Here is a 23,131-nt window from a genome sequence, read left to right on the forward strand (position 1 = left end):
TGGTGACCCCCACTAATGGCTCACGACTTCAGTCAAATGTCACCTCCAGGAAAGCTTCTCCAAGTTGGCTGGGCTTCCAGCCTCCTCCCTCTGACTTCCTAGCACCATACACATGGCTCCACTCTAGCACGTATGCATTTATCCCCTGGTATTGGAGAGACCTGATCACATGTCCCCCTGCTCCACTGGCATATGAGCTGGTCTGCCTCAGTCTAGATTCCCCAGAGCCTAGCGCCATGTCCGAGTGCATTTAGTTGGTGTTCCATAAGTATTCACTTTCTGAATGAACAGTGGCAAAGGCCATATCCCCTGTCTCCCAACAGGGATGTTCCTAGGGTCCTAAAAATACTCTCTTCCATCAGAAATCGAGTCATGGGAAGATGAGTGAGATGAGAACAAAACTCCTCCTCCTTCTCATCCCCAGCAAGAGGTATTCCCATACCAGAAGTGGGCTCAGAGCACAGTGACATCTGGGAGACCGCCCCCAGGTGCAGACACCAGAAGAATTATGATGACAGCTAAGGAACTGCTTGCCTTGCTGTCTGCTGCATCCCCAGTACCCAGCACAGTGCCTGGCACATTGCAGGTGCTCAGTAGGTACTTGTGAATGGACAGATGAACCCACATCTATGTGAACGCAAACACAGAGTTGTCAGGTATTCCTCTCGCACTAGTCTTACCTGGGCTGTAAGCTCTGAGAGGAACCAAATAAGTCTTGGTGTTCCTCAAGATGCCTGTATGATACCATACACTTCATACGGCAGGTTCTTAGTGGACATTTGTTGATTTGACTTGAAAGCACCAGCCTGGAGTACTCAGGGGGCTTTTACCTGACCACTCCCCCATAGTGTCCCTTACCACAATTATAATTTAATACTTAATTTGCAATCATTTATTTAATATCTCTTTCCCTTGCCATATGAGGGTAGTGCTTCTTTTGTTTAGCCTTTTAAGCTCAAGTAACTAACATAGTGTCTGGCATGTGGTCAATTTTTAAAAATATATTTGAATGACAGACTGAATTAATTTGTCAAATTGTTCAAAGTGCTGGAAAAACAACAGTAAATAAAATAGATTAAAAAAAAATCAATTGATTGATCCCTGTCCCCGTGGAGCTCATTCGAGTGGGAAGCCAGCAGTGTGTGGGAGCCAACTCCTACTGACTCACAACAGTCTATGCACACCTCCTCCCAACGCCGCATTCAGCAAGGCCAAATGGGTAGCTTGAAATCAGCCATGGTGGCAGTATTTACACCACAGGAATTGGTGAACATTACAAATCAGAGTTTTTTCCCCTAGAGATCTGGTTATCAAACATCTACCAGCGCAACACTGACAGGGGCCAGACATAAACAAAATAAACAGGTAAAACCACATATTATATCAGATGATATAAGTGCTATGGAACAAAATTAAGCAGGAAAAAGGAGTTGAGAGTGTATGGGGAAGGGAACTTCTATTTAAATACTGTGATTAGAAGACAGTCTACTAAAAATATTATTTTATACAAGGACCTGAGGGAGGTAATATGAAAAAGTAGGGATCAAGGGACTTGAACCTTGGAGGAGATAAAGGACAGTTATTCTCGTTTAGACAGGGTGGGAGTGAGGCAATCAGATAGAGTGAAAGAATATTGCCTCTGGAGCCAGACCTGGCTGCAGCTGGGTGACTCGTGTGATTTCACACAAGTGATTTCTAGGAGATTCAGTTTTCATAGAAGTTAAATAATTAAGCGGTGAGAAAACGTTATTGCAGGGCCAAATGAGATAATGTAGATGAGAAAAGCCCCTGACAGATTGATAGGTACTCAACAAACATTAGCCTCCTTTTCTCTTAGACGAGGGTAAAAGAAGGGTTTTGATGGTGTGTGCCTAGTTAAGTATGGAGAAGAGGTGGACCCCAACCAAATTTTGCCTACATCACAATTCTAGTTAGTGTCACTTTATTGGATGCCTATGAAAACTCCACACTTGGACATTAGATTCAGACTTCTTTAAATGTCACGTATCTTTGGCTAAGTTTTGGTTTATGAGTTCTATGCTGAATTGATGATACAGCAAAGTGGGCAATTTTGAATTTTATAACAAAATCTCACCAAACTCAAGCAAATGCCTTGCCAGAGGACAATCCTTAGCACATAGCTGACATTCAACAAAATTTGCTTGTTTGCCTTAGTTTCTGGAGAATTTTAGGAGGGATTGTCATGCAGGGTGTCATGTGGGGTCTCTGGTCCCGCTCCCCACATAAGAACGCAGGATATGGTGAGGCCAAAAAGGAACACCCATGGAGCCATAGATAGGAGAGTCATACCACTATAGTCTCGCTGGCGGCCGGGTTGGAGACACAGGAAGCAGGAGCCACACGATCTGAAACTTGTCATCTGCTTCTCTGCCAACCAACCTCACTTGCTAACTGCAATCTGCCATGCTAATTGTAATTCGCCTCTCTAATTCGCAATCCACAATCCGCGACTGCCAGCCACCATTCGCTGCTAGCCACAGCAGTTATATTAGTGGCCAATGGCTCATTGGTTACAGCTGACGGCCAACTAGCCACAGCTGATGGCCATCTGATCACAGTTGATGGCCAATTACTACCCGAGTGAGCACCTGTCCACGTGAGGGGGAGAGCCTGGCAACAGCCCTCTGGGACTCTGTCCCCACAGGGATGTTTAACTGTGTCTGCTCAGTCTTCCCATGTGAAATAAATCAGTGAGAATTTGATACTGTCATGCAGGGTGTCATGCGGGGTATCTGATCCCGCTCCCCACATAAGAACGCAGGATATGGTGAGGCCAAAAAGGAACACCCATGGAGCCATAGATAGGAGAGTCATACCACTATAGTCTCGCTGGCGGCTGGGTTGGAGACACAGGAAGCAGGAGCCACGCGATCTGAAACCTGTCATCTGCTTCTCTGCCAACCAACCTCACTTGCTAACTGCAATCTGCCATGCTAATTGTAATTCGCCTCTCTAATTCGCAATCCACAATCCGCGTCTGCCAGCCCCCGTTCGCTGCTAGCCACAGCAGTTATATCAGTGGCCAATGGCTCATTGGTTACAGCTGACGGCCAAATAGCCACAGCTGATGGCCATGCAATCACAGTTGATGGCCATTTACTACCCGACTGAGCACCTTTCCACATGAGGGGGAGAGCCTGGCAACAGCCCTCTGGGACTCTGTCTCCACAGGGATGTTTAACTGTGTCTGCTCAGTCTTCCCAGGTGAAATAAATCAGTGAGAATTTGATACTGTCATGCAGGGTGTCATGCGGGGTCTCAGCTCCCGCTCCCCACATAAGAACGCAGGATATGGTGAGGCCAAAAAGGAACACCCACGGAGCCATAGATAGGGGAGTCACACCACTATATTCTCACTGGTGGCTGGGTTGGAGACACAGGAAGCAGGATCCACATGATCTGCAACCTTCCGTCCACTTCTCTGCCAACCAACTGATCCCACTTGCTAACTGCAATCTGCGCTTGCTAGCTCAGCCACCATCTTCTTGCTAGCCCCCATTTTCTGCTGTAGCCACGGCAGTTATATCAGTAGCCAATGGCTCACTGGTTACAGCTGATGGCCAACTAGCCACAGCTGATGGCCATCCAATCACAGTTGATGGCCATTTACTACCCGAGTGAGCACCTTTCCACGTGAGGGCGAGAGCCTGGAAACTACACTCCTGGCTCTGTCCCCACAGATACCTACGAGCCCCAAAGTGGTGCTCAAATCAGTCTTCGTGTTTCCCCAAGGCTCTCCTACGTACTCTAGATTTAAATGCCTTCCTTCATTTGTGATCTCGAAACCCTGGCATAGCGCCTCAGCCCAGAGAACTTGGAAAAGTTTTATCTGGCTACTTTGGACAAGGAGCACGGGACAAAGACTGTGATTGCTGTGGCTGACATCATCCTGGGTGAAATCAAAAGGTTTTTACTGACTTTTCAGAATTTTATACAAGGCACATTGCATGCTGTTGACACCAATGACAGTTACTCTCTCCTTTGGAGTTAGAGCAAAATGAACACCTTTGAAGACATGCTCCACTTTTTTATTGCTCCTGCTGTTATTTAGCCTGAGACGTAAAAATCAGAAATTATCTATCACAGCAAGAGAGAAGAGAAATGTATTATTAAGGCTGTTATTTCACTCAAGTGGGAAACAATGGGATTTCCACCTACTCCAACTGGAAAGCTCGGTCAGAGTTAGGACTCCACAAACTCAAGCAAAACCCAAGCCCACATTTTGGGGACTGTTCTCCTTCTTTCATCATGTCTGAAAGCACTAATCTTATTTTGACAGCTGCAGTTGGATTTAAAGACTTTCAACAGTAAATGTGAGTCATCGGCCTTGTGCTTCTACGCTGGAGGAAACAAACAAACCGACTGTCACCAAGAAAAACAAACCTGTCCTTTCAGGCAAACTCCAGCTGCGCCTGCATCCTCCTTACCCCCAACTGTTACCATTCTTTTTCAATCAATTCTCCTGATCACTAACAAGATTTTAGTTTTCTTTTGAGAAAGGAAAAGAAAGAAAATGACCCCAAAATAAACCCTTAAAATGTAAGTAAATCTGACCGAGTTATAGGTTGATCAAAATAATAACCGTGAATGAATAATGCCCTACTCTTGCAGAGCACTTTGCAATTTCCAAAGGGCTGTTCACATCATCACGTACTTAATATAAACACCCTACCGAGTGGAATCTCCCAGGAGAGATCTAGTTTACAACATCTAGGTCAGTGGTTTTCAAACTTGAGCTCACATTACAATCCCTCGGAGGGCTTATTAAAACACACATTCCTAAGCCCCACCCCAAGTCCCTGATTCCACAAGTCTAGGGTAGGGCCTGGGAATTTGTATTCCCTCCCCCCTCCACGAAGCTGAAGGTGCTATCTGGTTGACCCCACTCTGAGGTGCTTATGAAAATAGGAAAGAAGAAGCTGTATAAGGTTCAAACTCATTTTCCCCTGCTGTGTAATAATTATTTCACAACTGGCAATTCTCCACTCACATTTAGTCAGCTCAGTTCTCCCATAGGGCTCTACTCACTCAGATTACTTTTTTTTTTTTTTAAATCCCTGATCCCTGGCACAGCCAGAAGGTGAGCACACTACACATAATGATTTCCAAGTTTCTGAGCCCAGGAGCCAGGGTTATGAGAAAGCCCCATGACGGAACTTACTCCACTCAGCAGGTCTCTGTTAGCCCTTTGCTCTGAAGCTACGTGCACAGCCTGCTTGCTCCACTCTCTGACTGCCGGCTGCCCCAAAGTTTAGACACTGACCTTGTCTTCCCACACTCCCTTTCTTCTTCCAAGATTTCATCCATTTGCAGGTCAATAACAACCACCAAGTACATCCCAGCCAGGCATTTTCCTTGATCTCTAACCCTCCATCTCTAGCTGCACCCAACCACTTGTGTGGGCTTTTTCCTGCACTCACTAGTTTTCCCACAAAACAGACAGGTTTCCTCTCTGAAGCTATCTGTCAGTCTAAATTCTACTACCATCCTCCACCCCCAAGCCCCATCTTATGTCATAAACGCCTCCCTGGGGCAGGGATTACTGCTGTGTCTCCTAATTAATTCTGTGGGTATAAGAAACACATGTACTAATTTGACCAAACTGATTAGAATTATAAATTGATTGCATCTTTCCTATTCTGCTCCTCATGTGAGGAGCACAAGGGAAGCCAAGATCTGAGTGTTCCGAAGGTTTCAAACATGTAAGAGAAATACTATCTTCACATAGAAGGGAATCAATAAGTACTGACCGGGGGTGGCCCTGAATGGGGGCTGGCCTGGTGGCACAGGTGGTTGGAGCTCGGTGCTCCTAGCACTGAAGGCTGCTGGTTCGATTCCCACATGGGCCAGTGGGCTCTCAACCACAGGGTTGCCGGTTGGTCTCCTTGACTCCCATAAGGGATGGTGGCCTGTGCCCCCTGCAGCTAGTGGCGGCGGCTGGACCTGGAGTTGAGCTGGGCCCTCCGTGGCTGGGATCGAAAGGACAACAACTTGACTTGGAGAAAGTCCTGGAAGTGCACTGTTCCCCTTCCCCAATAAAATCTTTAAAAAATGAAAAAATAAAAACATGTTCTTCGGGCGGCCCAATGGCTCAGGCGGTTGGAACTCCGTGCTCCTAACTCCAAAGGCTGCTGGTTCGACTCCCACATGGGCCAATGGGCTCTCAACCACAAGGTTGCCGATTCAACTCCTCGAGTCCCGCAAGGGATGGTGGGCTGTGCCCCCTGCAACTAGCAATGGCAACTGGACCTGGAGCTGAGCTTCACCCTCCACAACTAAGACTGAAAAGACAACTTGAAGTTGAACAGCACCCTCCACAACTAAGATCGGAAGGTCAACAACTTGACTGGGAAAAAAGTCCTGGAGGTACTGTTCCCCAATAAAGTCCTGTTCCCCTTCCCCAATAAAATATTAAAAAAAGCATGTTCCTCAACTAGCAGAACTGCTTTAAAAAATAAATAAATAAATAAATAAATAAATAAATAAATAAATAAATAAGTCCTGAATGAATGGATAGATGGTATTTCTGCCCCCACTCTCTACCTACTTCTAATCCTCCATATATATTACTGCAGGACTCAGTTTACTAAAATGTGGTTTTTATCCTTGACGCCCTGTGTTCATCACCCCAACTCACCAAAGATCACTATTGGAACTCAGCTTCAGAATCAGATCACTCCAATTTGTTGCAGCTTACATTCCTTCCCTCCACCCCCACTAATGCCCCAAACAAACTATCCCCGACAGACAATCTGATCTACTTAGCATCCCCCATTTCTCTTCTTCTCTTCTTTGACTTGCTAGAAAAACCCCTCCCTCTGTAACGTCTTCCCTGATTTTTCCATCGCTCTTTCTCTGACCCCTTGTAGGCTTTTGTCTCAGCACTACTTGTCTTCCCCAAACACCTTGTTCTGAATATGTATTATATATAATCTATTAGTTTTATTGAGTTATAAATGACACACAATAAACTGCACATATTTAAAGTATACAATTTGATAAATCTGACATATCAACACATCACCATAGTCAAGATAATGAACATATCCATCACCTCCAAAGCCCCAAATTTTCCTTGTGCCTCTTTGTAACCTCTCCTCCTGCCTCTCCTTTCACCCTGACCCCAGGCAATTACTAATCTGCTGTCACATAGACTAGGTTTCATTTTCTAAAATTTTATATAAATGGAATCTTTTTATTTCATTATTATATCAGTTGGAGCCTCCAGTACAAGGTTGAATAGAAGTTTTGTCTTGTTCCTTATGTTGGGAGGAAAGCATTTACTCTTTCACTCTTGAGTATGCTGTTAATTGTAGGTTTTTTCATAGACGGCTTTTATTCAGTTGAGCAATTTCCCTTTCATTTGTAGTTTGTTCAGAGTTTTTAACGTGAATGAATGTTGAGTATTGTCCAATGCTTTTATTACATGTATTGAAATGATCATATGTTTTTCATTTTTAGTCTGTTAATATGGTGAATTACGTTGATTTTTTTAACGTTAAACCAACCTTGCATTCTTGGGATAAACCCCATTTGGTCTTGATTATATTATACATATGGGTTCTATCTGCTAAATTTTAAAGAAGTTTTGCATCTAAATTCATGAGGAATGTTGGTTATAGTTTTCTCTCTTTAATAATGTGACTGGTTTTCTGGATGATGTCCCTTAATTAAAGTCTAATATAAAAGCTATTAAATCACTTATGTAGTTTGAAAAAAATAATGTCAGGAACAGATCTAAAGAAAGCAGTGAAATGTATTTGGGATGGTCCTTGAGACAGAGAAAAATGAGAAAGTTGGACAAGAAAGTTTACATATTTTGCCAAGTGAGGTTTTCTAAATGTTGCATTTTCATTTTTCTTCCAGATAGATTAAATATTCCAGAGAGAGGGAAAGGAAGGGGAAATTCCTTATTTAAAAAAATAAAGAAAAGGAAGCAAGATAAAGTTCTCTCTTGTTGGTGGTAATTCAAGCAGAGAATGATGGGGGAAATAGAGGTGTGAAGACAGGCACACTTCACGAGGATTTTCTCCATTTTTTTTTTTTTTTAATGTGGAAAGGGAAGGACATAAACTTCTGAGCACTACAAGCTAGGCAGTATGCTAATGCTTTTGCATCTATCTCATATAATGGTATTGGATGGGGAAGACTTTTTGGAGGACAGAAGAATCCAGGGTTGGCCTCTTGCATACTCCAAATTGCTCATATGGACAGAACTTTGAAGGCAAGATTATTTAATGTGCTTGACCTAATCTTTGAAAGGAGGAGCACATTTTGAGACACTGACCAACTCGTGTTTAGAAGAGGGCTATCTTGGCAGTAAAGAGACCCGAAATCAGGTCGTCTAAAGATATGTATGCTTCCCCTGAAGAAGAGAAAATTAATGGGGGAGAGGAGTGGTAGATAACACTTTTTTTTTAGAGAGAGACTTTTTTTTAAAGACTTTATTGGGGAAGGGGAACAGGACTTTATTGGGGAACAGTGTGTACTTCCAGGACTTTTTTCCAAGTCAAGTTGTTGTCCTTTCAATCTTAGTTATGGAGGGTGCCGTTCAGCTTCAAGTTGTTGTCCTTTCAGTCTTAGTTGTGGAGGGCACAGCTCAGCTCCAGGTCCAGTTGCCGTTGCTAGTTGCAGGGGGCACAGCCCACCATCCCTTGTGGGAGTCGAACTGGCAATCTTGTGGTTGAGAGGACACGCTCCAACCAACTGAGCCATCCGGGAGCTCAGCGGCAGCTCAGCTCAAGGTGCCATGTTCAATCTTAGTTGCAGGGGGCGCTGCCCACCATCCCTTGTGGGAGTCGAACTGGCAATCTTGTGGTTGAGAGGACACGCTCCAACCAACTGAGCCATCCGGGAGCTCAGTGGCAGCTCAGCTCAAGGTGCCGTATTCAATCTTAGTTGCAGGGGGCAGAGCCCACCATCCCTTGTGGGACTCGAGGAGTTGAATCGGCAACCTTGTGGTTCCTTGTGGTTGAGAGCCCACTGGCCCATGTGGGAATCGAACCGGCAGCCTTTGGAGTTAGGAGTACGGAGCTCCAACCGCCTGAGTCACTGGGCCAGCCCTGATAACACTCTTTAATAATCAAAGGGCTTTCTCTTTTTATTTAGGAAAAAAAATACACTTTTAGGTATATGACTTCAGATGGCAAAAATAGGATCAAAGGTAGAAATTACAGAGAAGATTTAAAGGTAGGATTTCAGCTCAACCATTGATCCAGGTTGCCTGGAGGTGAGATGCAGGAGCTTTGCAATGACCTGGTGACTTAGATGGGCGACAGTGGTGGGCATGTACTGTTGTCAATGTGGGACACCAGGAGAGAATTCAGTTCCTGGATTATGTGGGAGAGGGAGCTAAAAGTCTGACAGCCAAAGTCCACTTCTACTGAAGAACCATGAATTAGCTGTGTCTGTTTCCTCTCATCACACAGGAAGAGTATAAATAGAAAATGGTGGATATGGTGTGTGTGTGTGTGTGTGTGTGTGTGTGTTTGAACACAGCTGCCTAGGAGACCCTCACACAATCATTCTGTACAATGACAAATCACAGCAGTTGGTAGAGAACTTGGGGGGGGGGGGTCAGTCACAATCATTTGAATGTTAGTCCTGGCGAATTAGTTCTGAGTCTCCCTGGGATCGGTGAGCCTTTGAACCTGCCTGTCTTTCTGGGCTTGCAAAGTCTCTCTGGTTGCAGAGTTGCCCTGCTGCCATCTGGGGGCCCTCAAGGATCCTGGGACAGCATCAAATGGGGTTAAGAGCTAGGAATATGGAGTCATGTGTAACAGTATTTGGATTCTGGTTTGGTTACGTTACTAGCCATATGACCTTGGGTAAACTGTCTAATCTTTTTTCTTGTACCTTATTTTCCTTATCTGTAAAATGACTATTATAAAACCTACTTTAAGAGCTGTTTTGAGAATTAAATGAGATAACAAATATAAAGCACTCAGGAGAGCTCCTGGCACATAGTGAACACTTCATAAGTAGCTATAGTTAGGCGACCTTGTATGCAGCACACTCAGCTGGGCTGCAATCACTTTTGGTGGCAATTGCCTTGATTGTTTATTTTACTTTGCTTATTTTATTCCCATGCAAGAATGTGAGCTCCAAGAGAACAAGACCATTGTTATTTTATTCACTATTTTATTTCCAGTAATTTTCATGCTGCCTGGCACATCATATGTGCTCAAAAAAATGGAAATAGCTGTGTCTCATTCCCCTCCAGGCCCACTGAGTCTCTCTTGGTGTTGGCAGTGACATGTCCCTGAAAGAAACTCAAACAGAGGTCAGGGTATAGCCCATCCTTCCCTTGGCACAACTTTTAACTGTCCACCAGACCAAAACCATAGTCTAACATGGATGTATCAATGAGATACATCTTAATTTATCACCACCCTTCCCATTCCAAGGGTGAGGAAGTTAGGTCAAGGTGTTTAAATAAGAGCTCAGGATGAGATAACCACAGCCCATGAGTGATAATGCCAAGATTCAAACCCAGGTCTGCAGACTATAAAGACCCTGTTCTTTCTACCAATTTGAGGCAGGCAAGCAAAAGATTTATTACCTTTTTCTGAGAGAAAATTGTTCTTTATGACTGTACTTACTAAGCTAAGCCTGGTGATGACAGGGAAGGTAGCTGAACTGCTTCAGAGTGACTGGAGGGCTCAGACAAATGGGGTGGCAGAACCCTGGCTCTGGCTCTGTCCCTTCTCCCTTAACTGGAAGCCCTTCCCTCCCCTCCCCTCGCTGCCTGATGCCAGTGAGTCTCAAAGCATGGCAGCAATCTACATTAGTTCGCTGAAAATGTAGACTCCTGGGCCCCACTCCAGACCTGCTGACTCTGAGTCTCTGGGGTAAGGACCAGATTCAGCTTCCAGGTGATTCTGAGTTATTGAAGCTTGAGAACCACCGCCCTGGGTTCATATCCCTCCTCCCCACGGGTCTTCTTGTCCCTCCACCTGACCAGCCTGTCTGAAGGCCAGGCCGATTCTGCTTCTGCTTCACACTCTTTGCACCCACAGCCCTAGATGGGAGGGAGCCAATGCCAGACCAGCACTTTGGGAGAGCCTGGGGGCCTCAGGGCTTGAGGTTGGAAAACCCTGGTGTGTGGGGAAGGCCTTACTCATTACATCAGGGGAGAACTTTTTGCTTTTTATTTGCTGGTTTCAAAATTCCTCTAGCTTGATTAAGCCAGCCCACAGAAAATGGACATCAGCAGATTCCCGGGTCCCAGCAGATCACTGGGGCATGATACAAGGAGAGGAATTTCTTGTGCTTCTAAGAAGGGAAAGGCAGGAAGGGAGTTAACAAGGTGCTGGGAGGCTGAACACTCTATAGAGAAACCCCCTGGGGTGGGAGAGCTCCTGAAGAGGTTGGGTGGGGGACAAGGTGTCATGCGGGGTCTCTGGTCCTGCTCCCCACATAAGAACACAGGACATGGTGAGGCCAAAAAGGAACACCCACGGAGCCATAGGTAGGGGAGTCATACCACTATATTCTCGCTGGCGGCTGGGTTGGAGACACAGGAAGCAGGAGCCACACTGTCCACAACCTGCCGTCCACTTCTCTCTGCCAACCCACCTCACTTGCTAGCTGCAATCCGCCATGCTAACTGCAATCCTTTCTTGCTAGCTCAGCCCCCATCTTCCTGCTAGCCCCCGTTTTCTGCTAGCGTAGCCACAGCCGTTATATTAGTGGCCAATGGCTCACTGGTTACAGCTGACGGCCAACTAGTCACAGCTGATGGCCATTCCAATCACAGCTGATAGCCATTTACTACCTGAGCCAGCACCTTTCCACGTGAGGGCGGGAGCCTGGAAACTGCATTCCTGGCTCTGTCCCCACACAAGGATAGCACCTGAAGAGGACAGAGAGATGGCTAAAAAGATGTGTAGGTTGTTGGCTGAGCAGTGTGTGACCTTTCCTGGGTTCCTCCAGGTCTCCAGTAAATTTTATTAAACCCATGAATATTTGGTGTGATTTTTGTTGTGGAAACTGAAGAAGGATCAGAGGTTGAAGCAGAGCAGGATGATTCCGGCTGCACTCAGCAACCTAGGATCCGAGGGTCTGAGAGGAGCCAAGAACACAGAGCCCCTGGGGTTCCAGGGTGTGAGGGCTGTGGGCTTCTCCAGGCCACAGAACTGGAGGAGTCAAGCAGATGTTCCCTAATCCTGGGGAGTGGGGAGGGCAGGGAGGCCTCTAGTCAACCACTCTCAACCCTGAAACTGAAAAGTGAGAAGACAAAAGGAAAATGTGGTTTGGCTCTATAAATGAGATACTAATTACAGCCATTTGTGAAACCTCTTCCATTAATGCTTAATTGCTTACCATGCGGTGTATCAGTTACGCATTGAATGAACTATGCGTTTAATTAGCTGAATTTTATCCGCCTCCACGTGGGCTGGTCTTCCTCGTGTCTTTCTTGCTTTGGTGGTCTGGTTGTCTCTGGGCTAACAGAGTGGCTTTATTTACAACTTGAAAAAAAATGTATGGGCACGCACTTAGCCTTTGGGTAATTCTCTACTCTAAGAGGTGAATGACCTCATGCTGGCTCACATGTCAGTATAGTGTCTAGTTTTCAGGTGTGGCCAAAAAACAACATGACTTCTATTAATACTGTATATCTGTCTGCCCGTTTTTCTTTAGACCCATAAAGTGTCTCTCACCAAAGCAAGTAGACCCCTGCACACCTCTAAAACAGAACTTGAATGATCACTCCCAGCCGACATTACTAACTCATCCTAAGTCCATGCTTCAGAGAAGCTACTGTACAAAAACAGTTCCTCAGCGTACAGTTAAAAGAGACAGGATGAAAAGGCTCTTCAGCGGTTCTCCCTAAAGAACAGCTTGGACTTAAAGGGCACCAGCTCATGAATTCAAGGCGGCTACTTCCGAGGAGGCGCCTCCAACCACCTTTCAAACTCTTCCTGACGGCCTACTATGTGCCCGCTCTGGCCTAGGGGCTATGATGGCAGAGGTGGTGGCGGGACCAACACAAAATACACAAATTACAAAACTTCATTTCTACCCTTAGGGAGGAGATGACTTAGTTGGGTGAGGGGCCCAGATAAAAAGATGAATAAATAGGCCCAGATAAAAAAAAAAAAGAAATAGGGAGAGAAGAGGAGAACAGTACAGATACATCAGCAAAGCAATCTTACTTCGGCAAGTCTTCTGATCCGAGTTGAGGATGTACCCTTGTTTGCACCTGCATATGTATGAACCAGGGGTATTGATGCAGAAGTGGGCACAGTTATGCTCCAGGAGGCTGCACATGTGGGCCGCTGAAAGGAAAGATACAGCTGCTGAAAGGAAAGTGAAGACAACAATGCTGCCCCCTCTAACTTCATTCACCCTACAAACATTTATTCAGAACCTACTCTGTGAGGGAGAGAGCGGGACCCAAAGAGAAACAAGCTGCAGTCCTTACCTTCAAGGTGGTTTATATTCTCTGGTGGGACAAGACAATTATAGATAAATGGCACCAGCAATATCAAGATAAACGGCCTCAGAGGGTTAAAGGGCAATGATGTTAGGCTGAGCCATATGAAATTGCCAATATCCGATTAATAATAGGTCAAAATGACCTCCAAAAAGAGAAATTTTATGGTTCAATTAGTAATACCCAACTGGTGGGTAGGGGGATCAGAAAGTTTGCAAATACCAGAGGGGGCTTTGGCTAAAGTGTGCACTTTCAGTAGGGAGCAACGGAACTGGAGGAAAAGCTATTATAGTTAAATGAGGATGTGGCTAAGAACCAACAATTTCTCAGAATCATAAATCCCAAGAGCAGTGTAATTATTTTCATATGCAAAAGTGTTACACAAAAAAATTTTGGAGTAAAAAAATGCATTCATATAGTCCATGTTTCCATAAGCTTTATGTCTCTTTAAAAATATTTCTGCATTTAGTTTCTGAAGTACCACAGCTTTCAGATACATCAACTCTTACATAAGTCTGTGTGGAGCTCATAAAAATTCTTACTGTTTTTTAACATTTTAATTTATGACTTTACTCAAAATGATGCAACTTGAACATATTTACAATTTACAAACATCAGTATAAACAATTACAAGTTATGCAAGTGTTTTCAGAAACAAAAAGGATGACCATATATGGAAATATATTTATAGAGGCTAAAATAAAAGAGGCTTTCAAAAGCTAAGAACAATTCCATTAATCCAGTGCTCAGGAAAACTCAGGGACTGATAAAAATCAATGTTATTCTTAAGTATATGTCTCTTTACATCTAAGTAAAAACTATGGTGATCAATAAATGAACTAGGGGAGTAAAACTTTTTTATTTTGTAACAATGCAATTTAGAATGATTGTTCTGAGTTTATGATTGTGTTTTAGCTCCTAAAATACAAATAACATTAGGAAAGTTCATAGATTAAATTGAATCAGTCATTTTTACGTTGATGTGCAATAAATCAATACCTGTTTTTATTAAACTCTTTGTATAAAATGGGGATAAAATAGTACCTACCTCATAAGGACCTTATAAGGGTTAAAATAATCAAAATGGCAAAGTGCTTAGAACAGTCGGTGCCCAGTACCTGAGGAACGAATGCTCATACGTGTTAATTGCTATGTAGCAGAGGACAAACCTGATGGCTTTTATTTTGTTTTACATACATGGGTTCTTGCTGGCAGATAAAATAAGAAGACAGGAGATGTTAAGGCAGAGAAAATATCTGTGAGGGAGCAGACAGCACAGTGGTGAAGAGGACAGCTTCTGGAAACAGACTAAAGCTCAGCTTCACCACTTACTATGTATTGCATTGTATGAATTAATTTCTCTAAACTCCTCTTCATCACCTGTCAAATGAGAAAATTAAAAGAACTCTTGTTTAGGGTTTTGGAGTGATAGTTTGTTACTCAGGCTAGTTTGGGCCGTGTACCATAAAAAAAATTGAAACCAGGAGACCGTAACTTGGTGTGATGGAAAAAGAGCTGGATTAGAAGCCAGAAGAAGACTTGTGTTCGAGTCCCCCTCTACCGTGAATAGGTGAGGAAAGCTCAGGTAAGTTGGGTAGCTCCTTTTGGCTTATTTCTTTACCAGTAGAATAAAGGCATGAACAGTGTTTAGGGATACTCAGTACAGACACTGTTTTGTCTGTGCAGCACCCCGTTTTTCTAGAAAATGCCCTTTCTTCTCACTTCAAATACACAGTAACTGTGGGAGCTGCTGTGTTGGTATGAGGCAGCCCCACTCCTGGCCACCACTGGGTGGCACAGGGTTTGACAATCAGAGTCCTTTCTTGGCATTTAGGAATTAGAACTGAGAAAAAGGGGGCTAAAGCAAGTGCAAGTATACCTAGGGGGCTGATATGTTTCCTGCCCATGGACCAGAGGAGTCCATGCAGAAGCAGAGGAGATGGAGAGAAAACAGGACTGTCACTCATTACTCTTCTCCATATTTCCATGAGTAATGAATACAATCTCCCCTTTCTAAAGCTAGTTCAAGTTGAATTTCTATTACTTACAACCAAAAGAATCCCATTTTTTTACTAAGATAGAGTAAAACTTCCATCTGTAAAAGTCTACGGATGAGTATTCGGTGATCCAAGGGCATCTGGGCCCTAATGCCTCGCTCTCACGTGGGGCAGGCCTTTGTGATGTGACAGTCCGCGAGACGATAGTTCTGCCTCCTCCTCTGGCCTCAAGTGGTCACAGTTCTCAGAAGGCCTTCTGGGTTGAAACTGGGTCGAGGCCTTGTGTTTAGGAGGAATCACTAATCAGCCGGCTGCCAGTGGCAGGACTGGGTTTTTTAACTAAGAAATCTGAATGTTCATCAATGTTTATTAATGAATAATGCATAGATGACTAAAGGAATGATCAAAGGAGTGGTGGGGCTGAGGTTTTGAACTACTGGGTATGTAAAGTCAACGTCTGTTGAAGTCAATCTACCTCCCACTTAACAACAGGGCCTCAAAGGGGTGCAATAAGTGTCTTCGGAACAGAATTAGGGCTTTACATTGTGCCTGGCCTGGGTGGGGTGAGGCTATTAGGATAGGAACAGCCAGCCTCTGGCTCTAAATACCAGGCTAGGCTGATAAAGCAGGTACTACGAGGTTAATTAAAAGCAGCCCTGCCCAAGTTCCAATGACTTCAGAAGGCTCGGGATAGACATACATTTTTCAGCCCCTAAATTCTCTGTCTTCTTTCACTGGGTAGCAAAAATGATGGACCCCAGGATGTAAAGGTTTTGGTCATCTTATAGACAGGGCCTCAATTCACAGGACACCTGGCGTCCAAGATTCTCTGGTTGTCTCAGGCACCGCCTGAGAACACAACTTCAGGGGTCCCACTCCCCGCCCCTACTATGGCTGGGGTGTAAAGCCACCACTGTGTCCAAGTTCACATCCACACAGCCAGTGAGAGCCAGAGCCAGGACACCTACTCAAGGGCAGTCTGGCCCCAGAGCCTAATCTCTTCCTAACTGTACAATTAGGGTCCTGCCTTGATCACACTGGGAGACTACAGAGCCAGCAGTGCTTTTCCGCTCTGCCCAAAGCACATGAGCTTCAGCCTTCCTTCCCTCTGAAAGCCTGTCCCCAGGTACACCATGGCCTCCACTTCCCTGCCTAAACCTTCGTCAGCAGTTTTCAAACTGTGAGTCATGTCTCTTTAGCAGGTCACAAATTTAACACAGAATGTGGAGTAGTTTTTTTTTTTGCTTGTTTTTTTCTTTAATTTTAATGAAATAGAAAAAACAATTGAAAATATCATTCCATTCCTGGCTTACTGCATCCGCCCTCCCCACGTAGCCAGTAAACTCCTACTCACATTTCAAGTCTCTAAACGCATAGTGGTTAAGACGTAGGTTCTGAGCCAGAATGCCTGGGTTCACATCTCAACTCTACCACTTAGTGCTCTGTGATCTTGGTCACAAGTTATTGAACCTCTCGGTCTCAATTTCCTTTTCTATAATATGGGAATTATAAGAGCACATGCTTCACAGGTTTGTTGTGTGAATAAAATGAGTTAATATATGCTAATAGATCAAAACAGCATACACACATATTAAAATCAATAAATGTTAGTGATTATTATTATTATTATTATTATATTCCGTTCAAAGCTCTCTTAGGGCCCCTAGGCAGACAGACCCAGGCATTTTTTTATCAGAGGTCCCCCAGTGTTAGGTGACTTTCCAAGGGCACTGAAGTGCATACTTTGTATAGCCAACATCCCATTTTTCTGTGATGAGATCATCTTTCACGAGCCTGGAACCTTTGGGCGAGGCACGTAGAGGGTAAGGGTTCTGGAGCCAGAGAGACTGCAATCTGAGTCTCCAATTCTGCTACTTGAAGTTGCTTTGGTTTCCACTTCTGTGAAATGGGGATAATAATAGCACCTGTCTTAAAGGCTGTTATAAGTATTAAATGAAATAATATATGGGAAGTACCTAGCCCAGGACAAAAGCAGCTATTATTATCAGAGTGTAGCTCAATAAATGTTTAAGGAACAAATGAGACTTCCGAAACTGCAGAGATGCTGTCTGAATTTGGAAGATGCTTATCACTGTTGCCCGATACCTGGAGTGTAGCTCAAAGCTGAGGCCAGCTGCCCAGCCTGCTGGTCCTCCATGGATCTGACCATAATCATACACAACACGATGCACACTGAATAGGGCTCTACAATTTATAACGCCTGCTCACTCATCTATCTTTGCAGGTAAAATCCCCATTTTACAGATTTGCTCAGCATCGTACAGCTGGCAGGTGGGGTCACTCCTCGCTACCCTACAAAGGCTTCCCCTCAAACTCTGACAGGAATGTCAACCTCAAAGCTGGTTTACCTAGCAGGGTTGGAGGGTGGAGGCTGCCATCAGAAAATGGTTTACCTTAAAGAAGAAATTTATAACTTGCAGCGTGTGAAGGAGTGAAACAAGCAAGAGCTTTGGAAGCAGAATCCACCATTTGATGGCTGTTTGTTCTTGGCGAATTCACTTACCGAGTTTACTAACCTGCAGAGTAGGAAGGACAGTATTGTGTTACCTCCCCAGGTTTTGGTGAGGATCAAATGCAGAAACAGAAGAAAAAGTGCTTTATAAATGTCAGTTACTGCGATCTTTACTGCACAGTTGATAGAAGCCCAGGGCCTCCTCAACCTTTGAAGACAGTTGACAAGTCTGTTCAGCAGAGCCCTGCAATGTAGTGAGAGAGAAGCTGGTATCCTGAGGGATGGGAAGAGGGTGGGGATTCCGTTCTTAGGCCACAGGAACGAACGAATGAACAAATGGCATAATACAGTTTTCTTAGAGCTTATTGCGACTTTGTTGTAATCTGTTTCCAGATTACAACAAAGTCGGTTTGGGGGGAAAGGGGGAATTCAAACTGCCTTTTAATTTTGCTGCCTGGATATAAAGGATGCAGAGAAGTTTCTTCCACAGACAAGTCCGCATCCTCAGCCTCATCCTATTACCTTTCCATTTGCTGATAACTCCAGAGCACTTATAAAAGAACTCCTCCATTAACATTTTCCAAGACAAAAGAATAAACCCATCAAAACTGCTATGGAACCAATTTCTTTTTTAATATTTCCAGGAAGAGGGAAACATAAATTCTGCAGAAGTCATTTAAAGTCATAAACCTTAAAAATGTTTGCAGAGCGTTCTACTGGGTGAAGTTTTCCAGGTGACTTGGGCCACAGCGCACCACAGTAACACAGCCCTTCTGCGGTGCCAGGGAAAATGGCACTTCTGAACACTTTCCAAGTGACGTGGCAGAGAAAAAGTTCTTTTTCCTCCATGGCATTGATTTTTTAAGTAAATATTTTGATTCTGGAGTCAAGAAACAATGATTGTTTGATTTTTGAGGTGAGTTCTCAGCAGGGGATTTTTTTTTTTTGAAAAAGACACATCATAAGCACACCTGTTCTTCCGTGAGGCTTTGACAGGGTGGGGTGGGTGGGGAGGTGGATCTAGGCTTTGTCACATTCTGAGAACTGGTCCTCAGAGCCCCCTAGGCGCATGTTCCTGCTCCTGGGGAATTAGAGGGAAATTTGTTCTCAAGCTCATATGGCAGGGAAATGCTAGTCATTTCAAAATAGGTATTTCTTTTTGTTTTCCCATCAAAGAAGCAGGAAAGTTGGAGGGGAACCAATGAGGGTGGGAGAGACAGGATTGGACAATGTTTACCAGGCCAGGAGACACATTTCCAGTTTCCAGGGACTAGAGTGAAGCCTGGGCTGGCCCCCTGGGCCCCTGCCCTTCTGGGGGGAGAAGGGACGAGAAGGCAGCTGCAGAAGCAGGAAACTGGGGAGAGAGCAAGCTGACCCACTGGAAAAGAACTGAGGCAGGAGCTCAGGTTGAAGGTAACTGGGAGGAATCTGGCAACAAAGGGAGAAAGAAGCCTTGATGAGAGTAGGCTTAGAAAGCAAGAGATGGAGGAAGATGCTTAAGGTAGAAGAAAGCAGTTCAAGCACTTGGGGAGGCCTCCCTTGCAGTAGGAGTGAGTGAGGTGGGGGGTGAAGGGGGACCTACCATCTTAACAGGTGGGAAGGCACCAAGACCACGTCTTAGTCCTCCCCATACCCTGGGCCTGTTTGTCAGTTGAGAAAACATCCACTGCTAGCACCATCATGGGGCAAAAATGTTTGGTATTCCACACTTTCCAAGGAGAAATTACGCTATGATTTTTGCCCTCCATTCCTATCTTAGGGAATGCCAGGGCAGTTCAATGTGCTGGAGAAAAACTCTACCTATCTACTTTTACTCATTTTGTAGTTTGGGTTTAAATGTCCCTTCCCCAGGGATGTCTCCCTGAGCACCCTGGACTAGGTCAGGTCCTGCCCTGAATTCTTCCTTCATTACACTATTACACTGCATTTACTTACTTATTTGTGTAATTACATGCTTAATATCTGTCCCCTTGGCCAGAGTGTAAGCCCCAAGATGATGCTGTCTCTATCGTGGCATTTGCTGAACACCCCTTCCAACACAGTAGCTGGGACGAGGCAATACAAAATGAACCTGGAAGATGAATAAATGAATCCTAATGATGACCCTGGAAGAGCCACAGGGGGCAGGACTTACTGCACAACTTGTTCTGGAACACCGAGGTCAGCGACTCCATCTGGCTGAAGTTGGCCACCAGGAAGACGTGGTCTTCGTGGGGCTCACTCCCTATGGCCTTCAGCGTGTTGAGATCCACTTGGCCCACGCCAATGGCAAAGATCAGGATGCCTGTGTCCCGTGCCTTTGCAGCCACCTCGGCCACTGAGTCCTGTGGCCTCCCATCCGTCACAATCATTATGACCCGCAGCACATTCTCCCTCAGGGGCCGGGCCCCCTCCGCTTCTGAGAAAGCAATGTTGAGGGCATACTGGATGGCCAGTCCTGTCATGGTGCCCGTGGACAGGTGCCTCATCCTCTTGACAGCACGCTCCACTTCGGACTTCCTCTTGAAGGTCTTGAGGGAGAACTCATTCTTGACGGTGCTGCCATATTGGAGCAGACCCACTCGGGTGATGTCAGGGCCAATGTCCAAGAACTGCAAGATGTCCACAATGAACTCCTTGACCTTGGCATAGTCGTGGGTGTTGACGCTGCGGGAGCTGTCAATGATGAAGACCAGGTCTGCCCGCTTATTCTCACAGGAGCTCTCTGGGGAGAGAGGAGAGGAGAGGAGAGGTCAAATGCATTAGAAGAGTGGGAAGGGCCCAGTGCAGGTTGGCTGTTGTTGGAAATCCTAAGGCTGGTGAATCACCTTTCTAACTTCCAATCTTCATCGGTTTTTCTTCACCACTTGGGAAAGTTTGTAAGGGTATATATGTGTATGACTGAGTAATCATGAGTATTGGCTGTAAACAAGTATTCTTTCTTTTCACAAGATAAATGAACACTTTAGTTTCTAGAAAATCATCAATACAGTTTTTAGGTGGGTAAACACCTGATCAGCGTCAAAATGCCTTATTATTTAGTGTATGCCACATAAGTTTGCCTGGATACTGCAGGGAATATGGAAGAAGCTTAGGATAGGGACCAATGTCAAGGAGCTTACCATCTACCTGGGGAGACTTAACTAATGGAACAGATGAAAAAGAGCTAGTATTAAACCATGTGGTGTTGACAATATATGTGCAGAAAACAAGGATATTAGTGGGCTGGATAGGACATGAGCTGGCCTTATGGATACATAGTGTTTCAATTGAGAGAAGGCACAGATAGAGAGAGACACATGAACAAAAGCCCAAGTTGGCATGAATATGGTGGATAATAAAATAAGTGATGAAGGAACTGCTAGGTGTTGCAGGTAGGAATTAAGGTGGAGAGGTAGCCTGGAGCCAGTGGTAAAAGGCCTGTAAATTCAGACTGAGAAATTTGTACATGATGCCACAAGTGATGGGCATAATATGCTTAGCATCATATTATACATATTATATAACTTATCTCTCCTGTAGTGAAATTATGTAATAAAAAGTCAATTGAGTGTAGTAGTGGTTTGCAAGATGGGTGATCCAGACCATTGTTGTATTAATCTGGTTGAGAGGGGGACTCAGTCTCAATCAGGGCAATGGTGGAAATGAAGAAGGAACCTGGCCAAGAAACATTTCAACAAAGGACACAGTCACAGAGACTAGAAAAAAGCAAATGTTAAGTCTCTCTTACTACCATAACTGCCATACTTATTCCTTCAGCACCCAAGCAAGAAGGCTATAAGAAGTTTGCGTCCATGGATGAAAACGCATTACATTCTGGGAAAAGTATAATATTGGATGAAAGGCCTCCTGCCTCAGAGTGCGGAAATTGGGCATTCCTGCTGGAATTTTTCATATATTCTGAGCTACAGCATCCAACCAGGGAGAGTCCCTCTTCCCCTTCCCAGACTTTGCAGTTAAGTCCTCTTTTGATATGGATTAGAAAAGGGATCCTAAATGCTTGCCCTAAATCCCAATCACCACAGCTGCAAAAAAGGGAGAGAAAGCCAAAAATGAAACAGTGAACCCAGTCATTAAAATGAGAAGAAAGGCCCATGAGGTCATCCTGTCCAGGCCAGCTTGCCAGGCCATGACTCGCCCCTGAGTGCCTGCACACACACCTCATCCATTGCAGCCTCACAAGTCTAACGATTTTAAGGGAGGACATACCCCAAACAGCCCTATCCTGACAGGAAACCAACCTTCTGCACATGCACATATAACACTGGGAGCTGTGTGAATTTAAGGTGAGTTTCTCAAACCAGAAGCCCCAGAAACTGTCTTTGAGGACTCTGGGATAAGATCAATATAAAATCTGACATCTGTAGGATGTTTTGAAATCTTTTTTCCAGAGAGTTTTTATCACTATGATCTCATTTAATTTTCAAGAAAGCGCTTGAAAAAAGAGCTAGGTGTGTCATACCCATTGGCTAAATGACAAAATGAGGGTGCTGAAAGTTTGAAAATGTCTTATAATCTAGAAAAAGAAAAATCATATGGAGACAAGAGTAACACCCATCCACTGGGTAGTTATAAGAATTTAAGGAAACAATCCAGTCCAGTCCTGAGCCCCAGGGGCTGTGTCCACTCAGAGAGGCACCTAGAGGGGGTGCCTTTTTCTAATTTTCATGAAGGTGGTCTAGCACATGGCCCGGGGTGGAGCAGTGGATGACAGACCCACATGTCCCAGGAAAGAAGACAAGGGCCAGGAGTGAGGATGCCCCTCTCCAAGAGCCACCACTGCCCCACCCTTAATGTCTGAACTTACTGCTGGGAGGATGTGGCCCAATGATCTCCTCCTGCTGAGAACTGGAGCCAGACTCAGACCCTGCCATGGAGCACGATATTCATGGAAGGCTCCTTGGAAGGGAGGAGGGAGACAGACAATGGACTAGCTTCCTGAGAATTTTCTTCCTCTGGAGATTTTTGGAAGCAGGGGGTCCTCCCAGGACTGGGACTTTCCCCATGGGTCTTAGTCATGGTGTTAACATCCCATTAAGCACCACAATCAATTTACAGGGAATCCTGGAAGTTCCACGAGGAATTATGTGCTAAACTGGATTAGTTCCTGTCAAAACAAGTGGGGAGTTTTCACAATGTCTGGACATTTACAAAAATACCACAAAGATTCAAAAAGTTGTTGGAGGTTCCAAGGAAGCTGTAATTTTGAGTTGAAAACAGATC

At 44.7% G+C, this 23,131-nt stretch overlaps 1 protein-coding gene and 1 long non-coding RNA gene across 6 annotated transcripts in view; both read right to left on the bottom strand.

The window, feature by feature from the left end:
- MATN2 (matrilin 2) overlaps positions 1 to 23,131 on the bottom strand; it is a 145,399-nt gene that overhangs the window by 62,185 nt on the left and 60,083 nt on the right. For 4 of the 5 annotated variants that reach the window (XM_074317012.1, XM_019714989.2, XM_019714991.2 and 1 more), the window contains exons 3-4: positions 20,064 to 20,633; positions 13,179 to 13,301 (exon numbers count right to left, since the gene is read on the bottom strand). In XM_074317012.1, coding sequence (XP_074173113.1) covers positions 13,179 to 13,301; positions 20,064 to 20,633 — 693 coding nt within the window. The remainder of the gene's footprint in view (positions 1 to 13,178; positions 13,302 to 20,063; positions 20,634 to 23,131) is intronic. The other variant, XM_074317011.1, reaches the window with a different exon arrangement.
- LOC141567927 (uncharacterized) lies at positions 11,929 to 13,172 on the bottom strand. The gene is made up of 2 exons (XR_012490916.1): positions 12,346 to 13,172; positions 11,929 to 12,242 (listed from the first exon to the last, which is right to left on the bottom strand). It is a non-coding gene; the product is annotated as an uncharacterized LOC141567927 (long non-coding RNA).

This window comes from Rhinolophus sinicus, linkage group LG12, assembly GCF_036562045.2.
Source record: "Rhinolophus sinicus isolate RSC01 linkage group LG12, ASM3656204v1, whole genome shotgun sequence".
Taxonomy (NCBI): domain Eukaryota; kingdom Metazoa; phylum Chordata; class Mammalia; order Chiroptera; family Rhinolophidae; genus Rhinolophus; species Rhinolophus sinicus.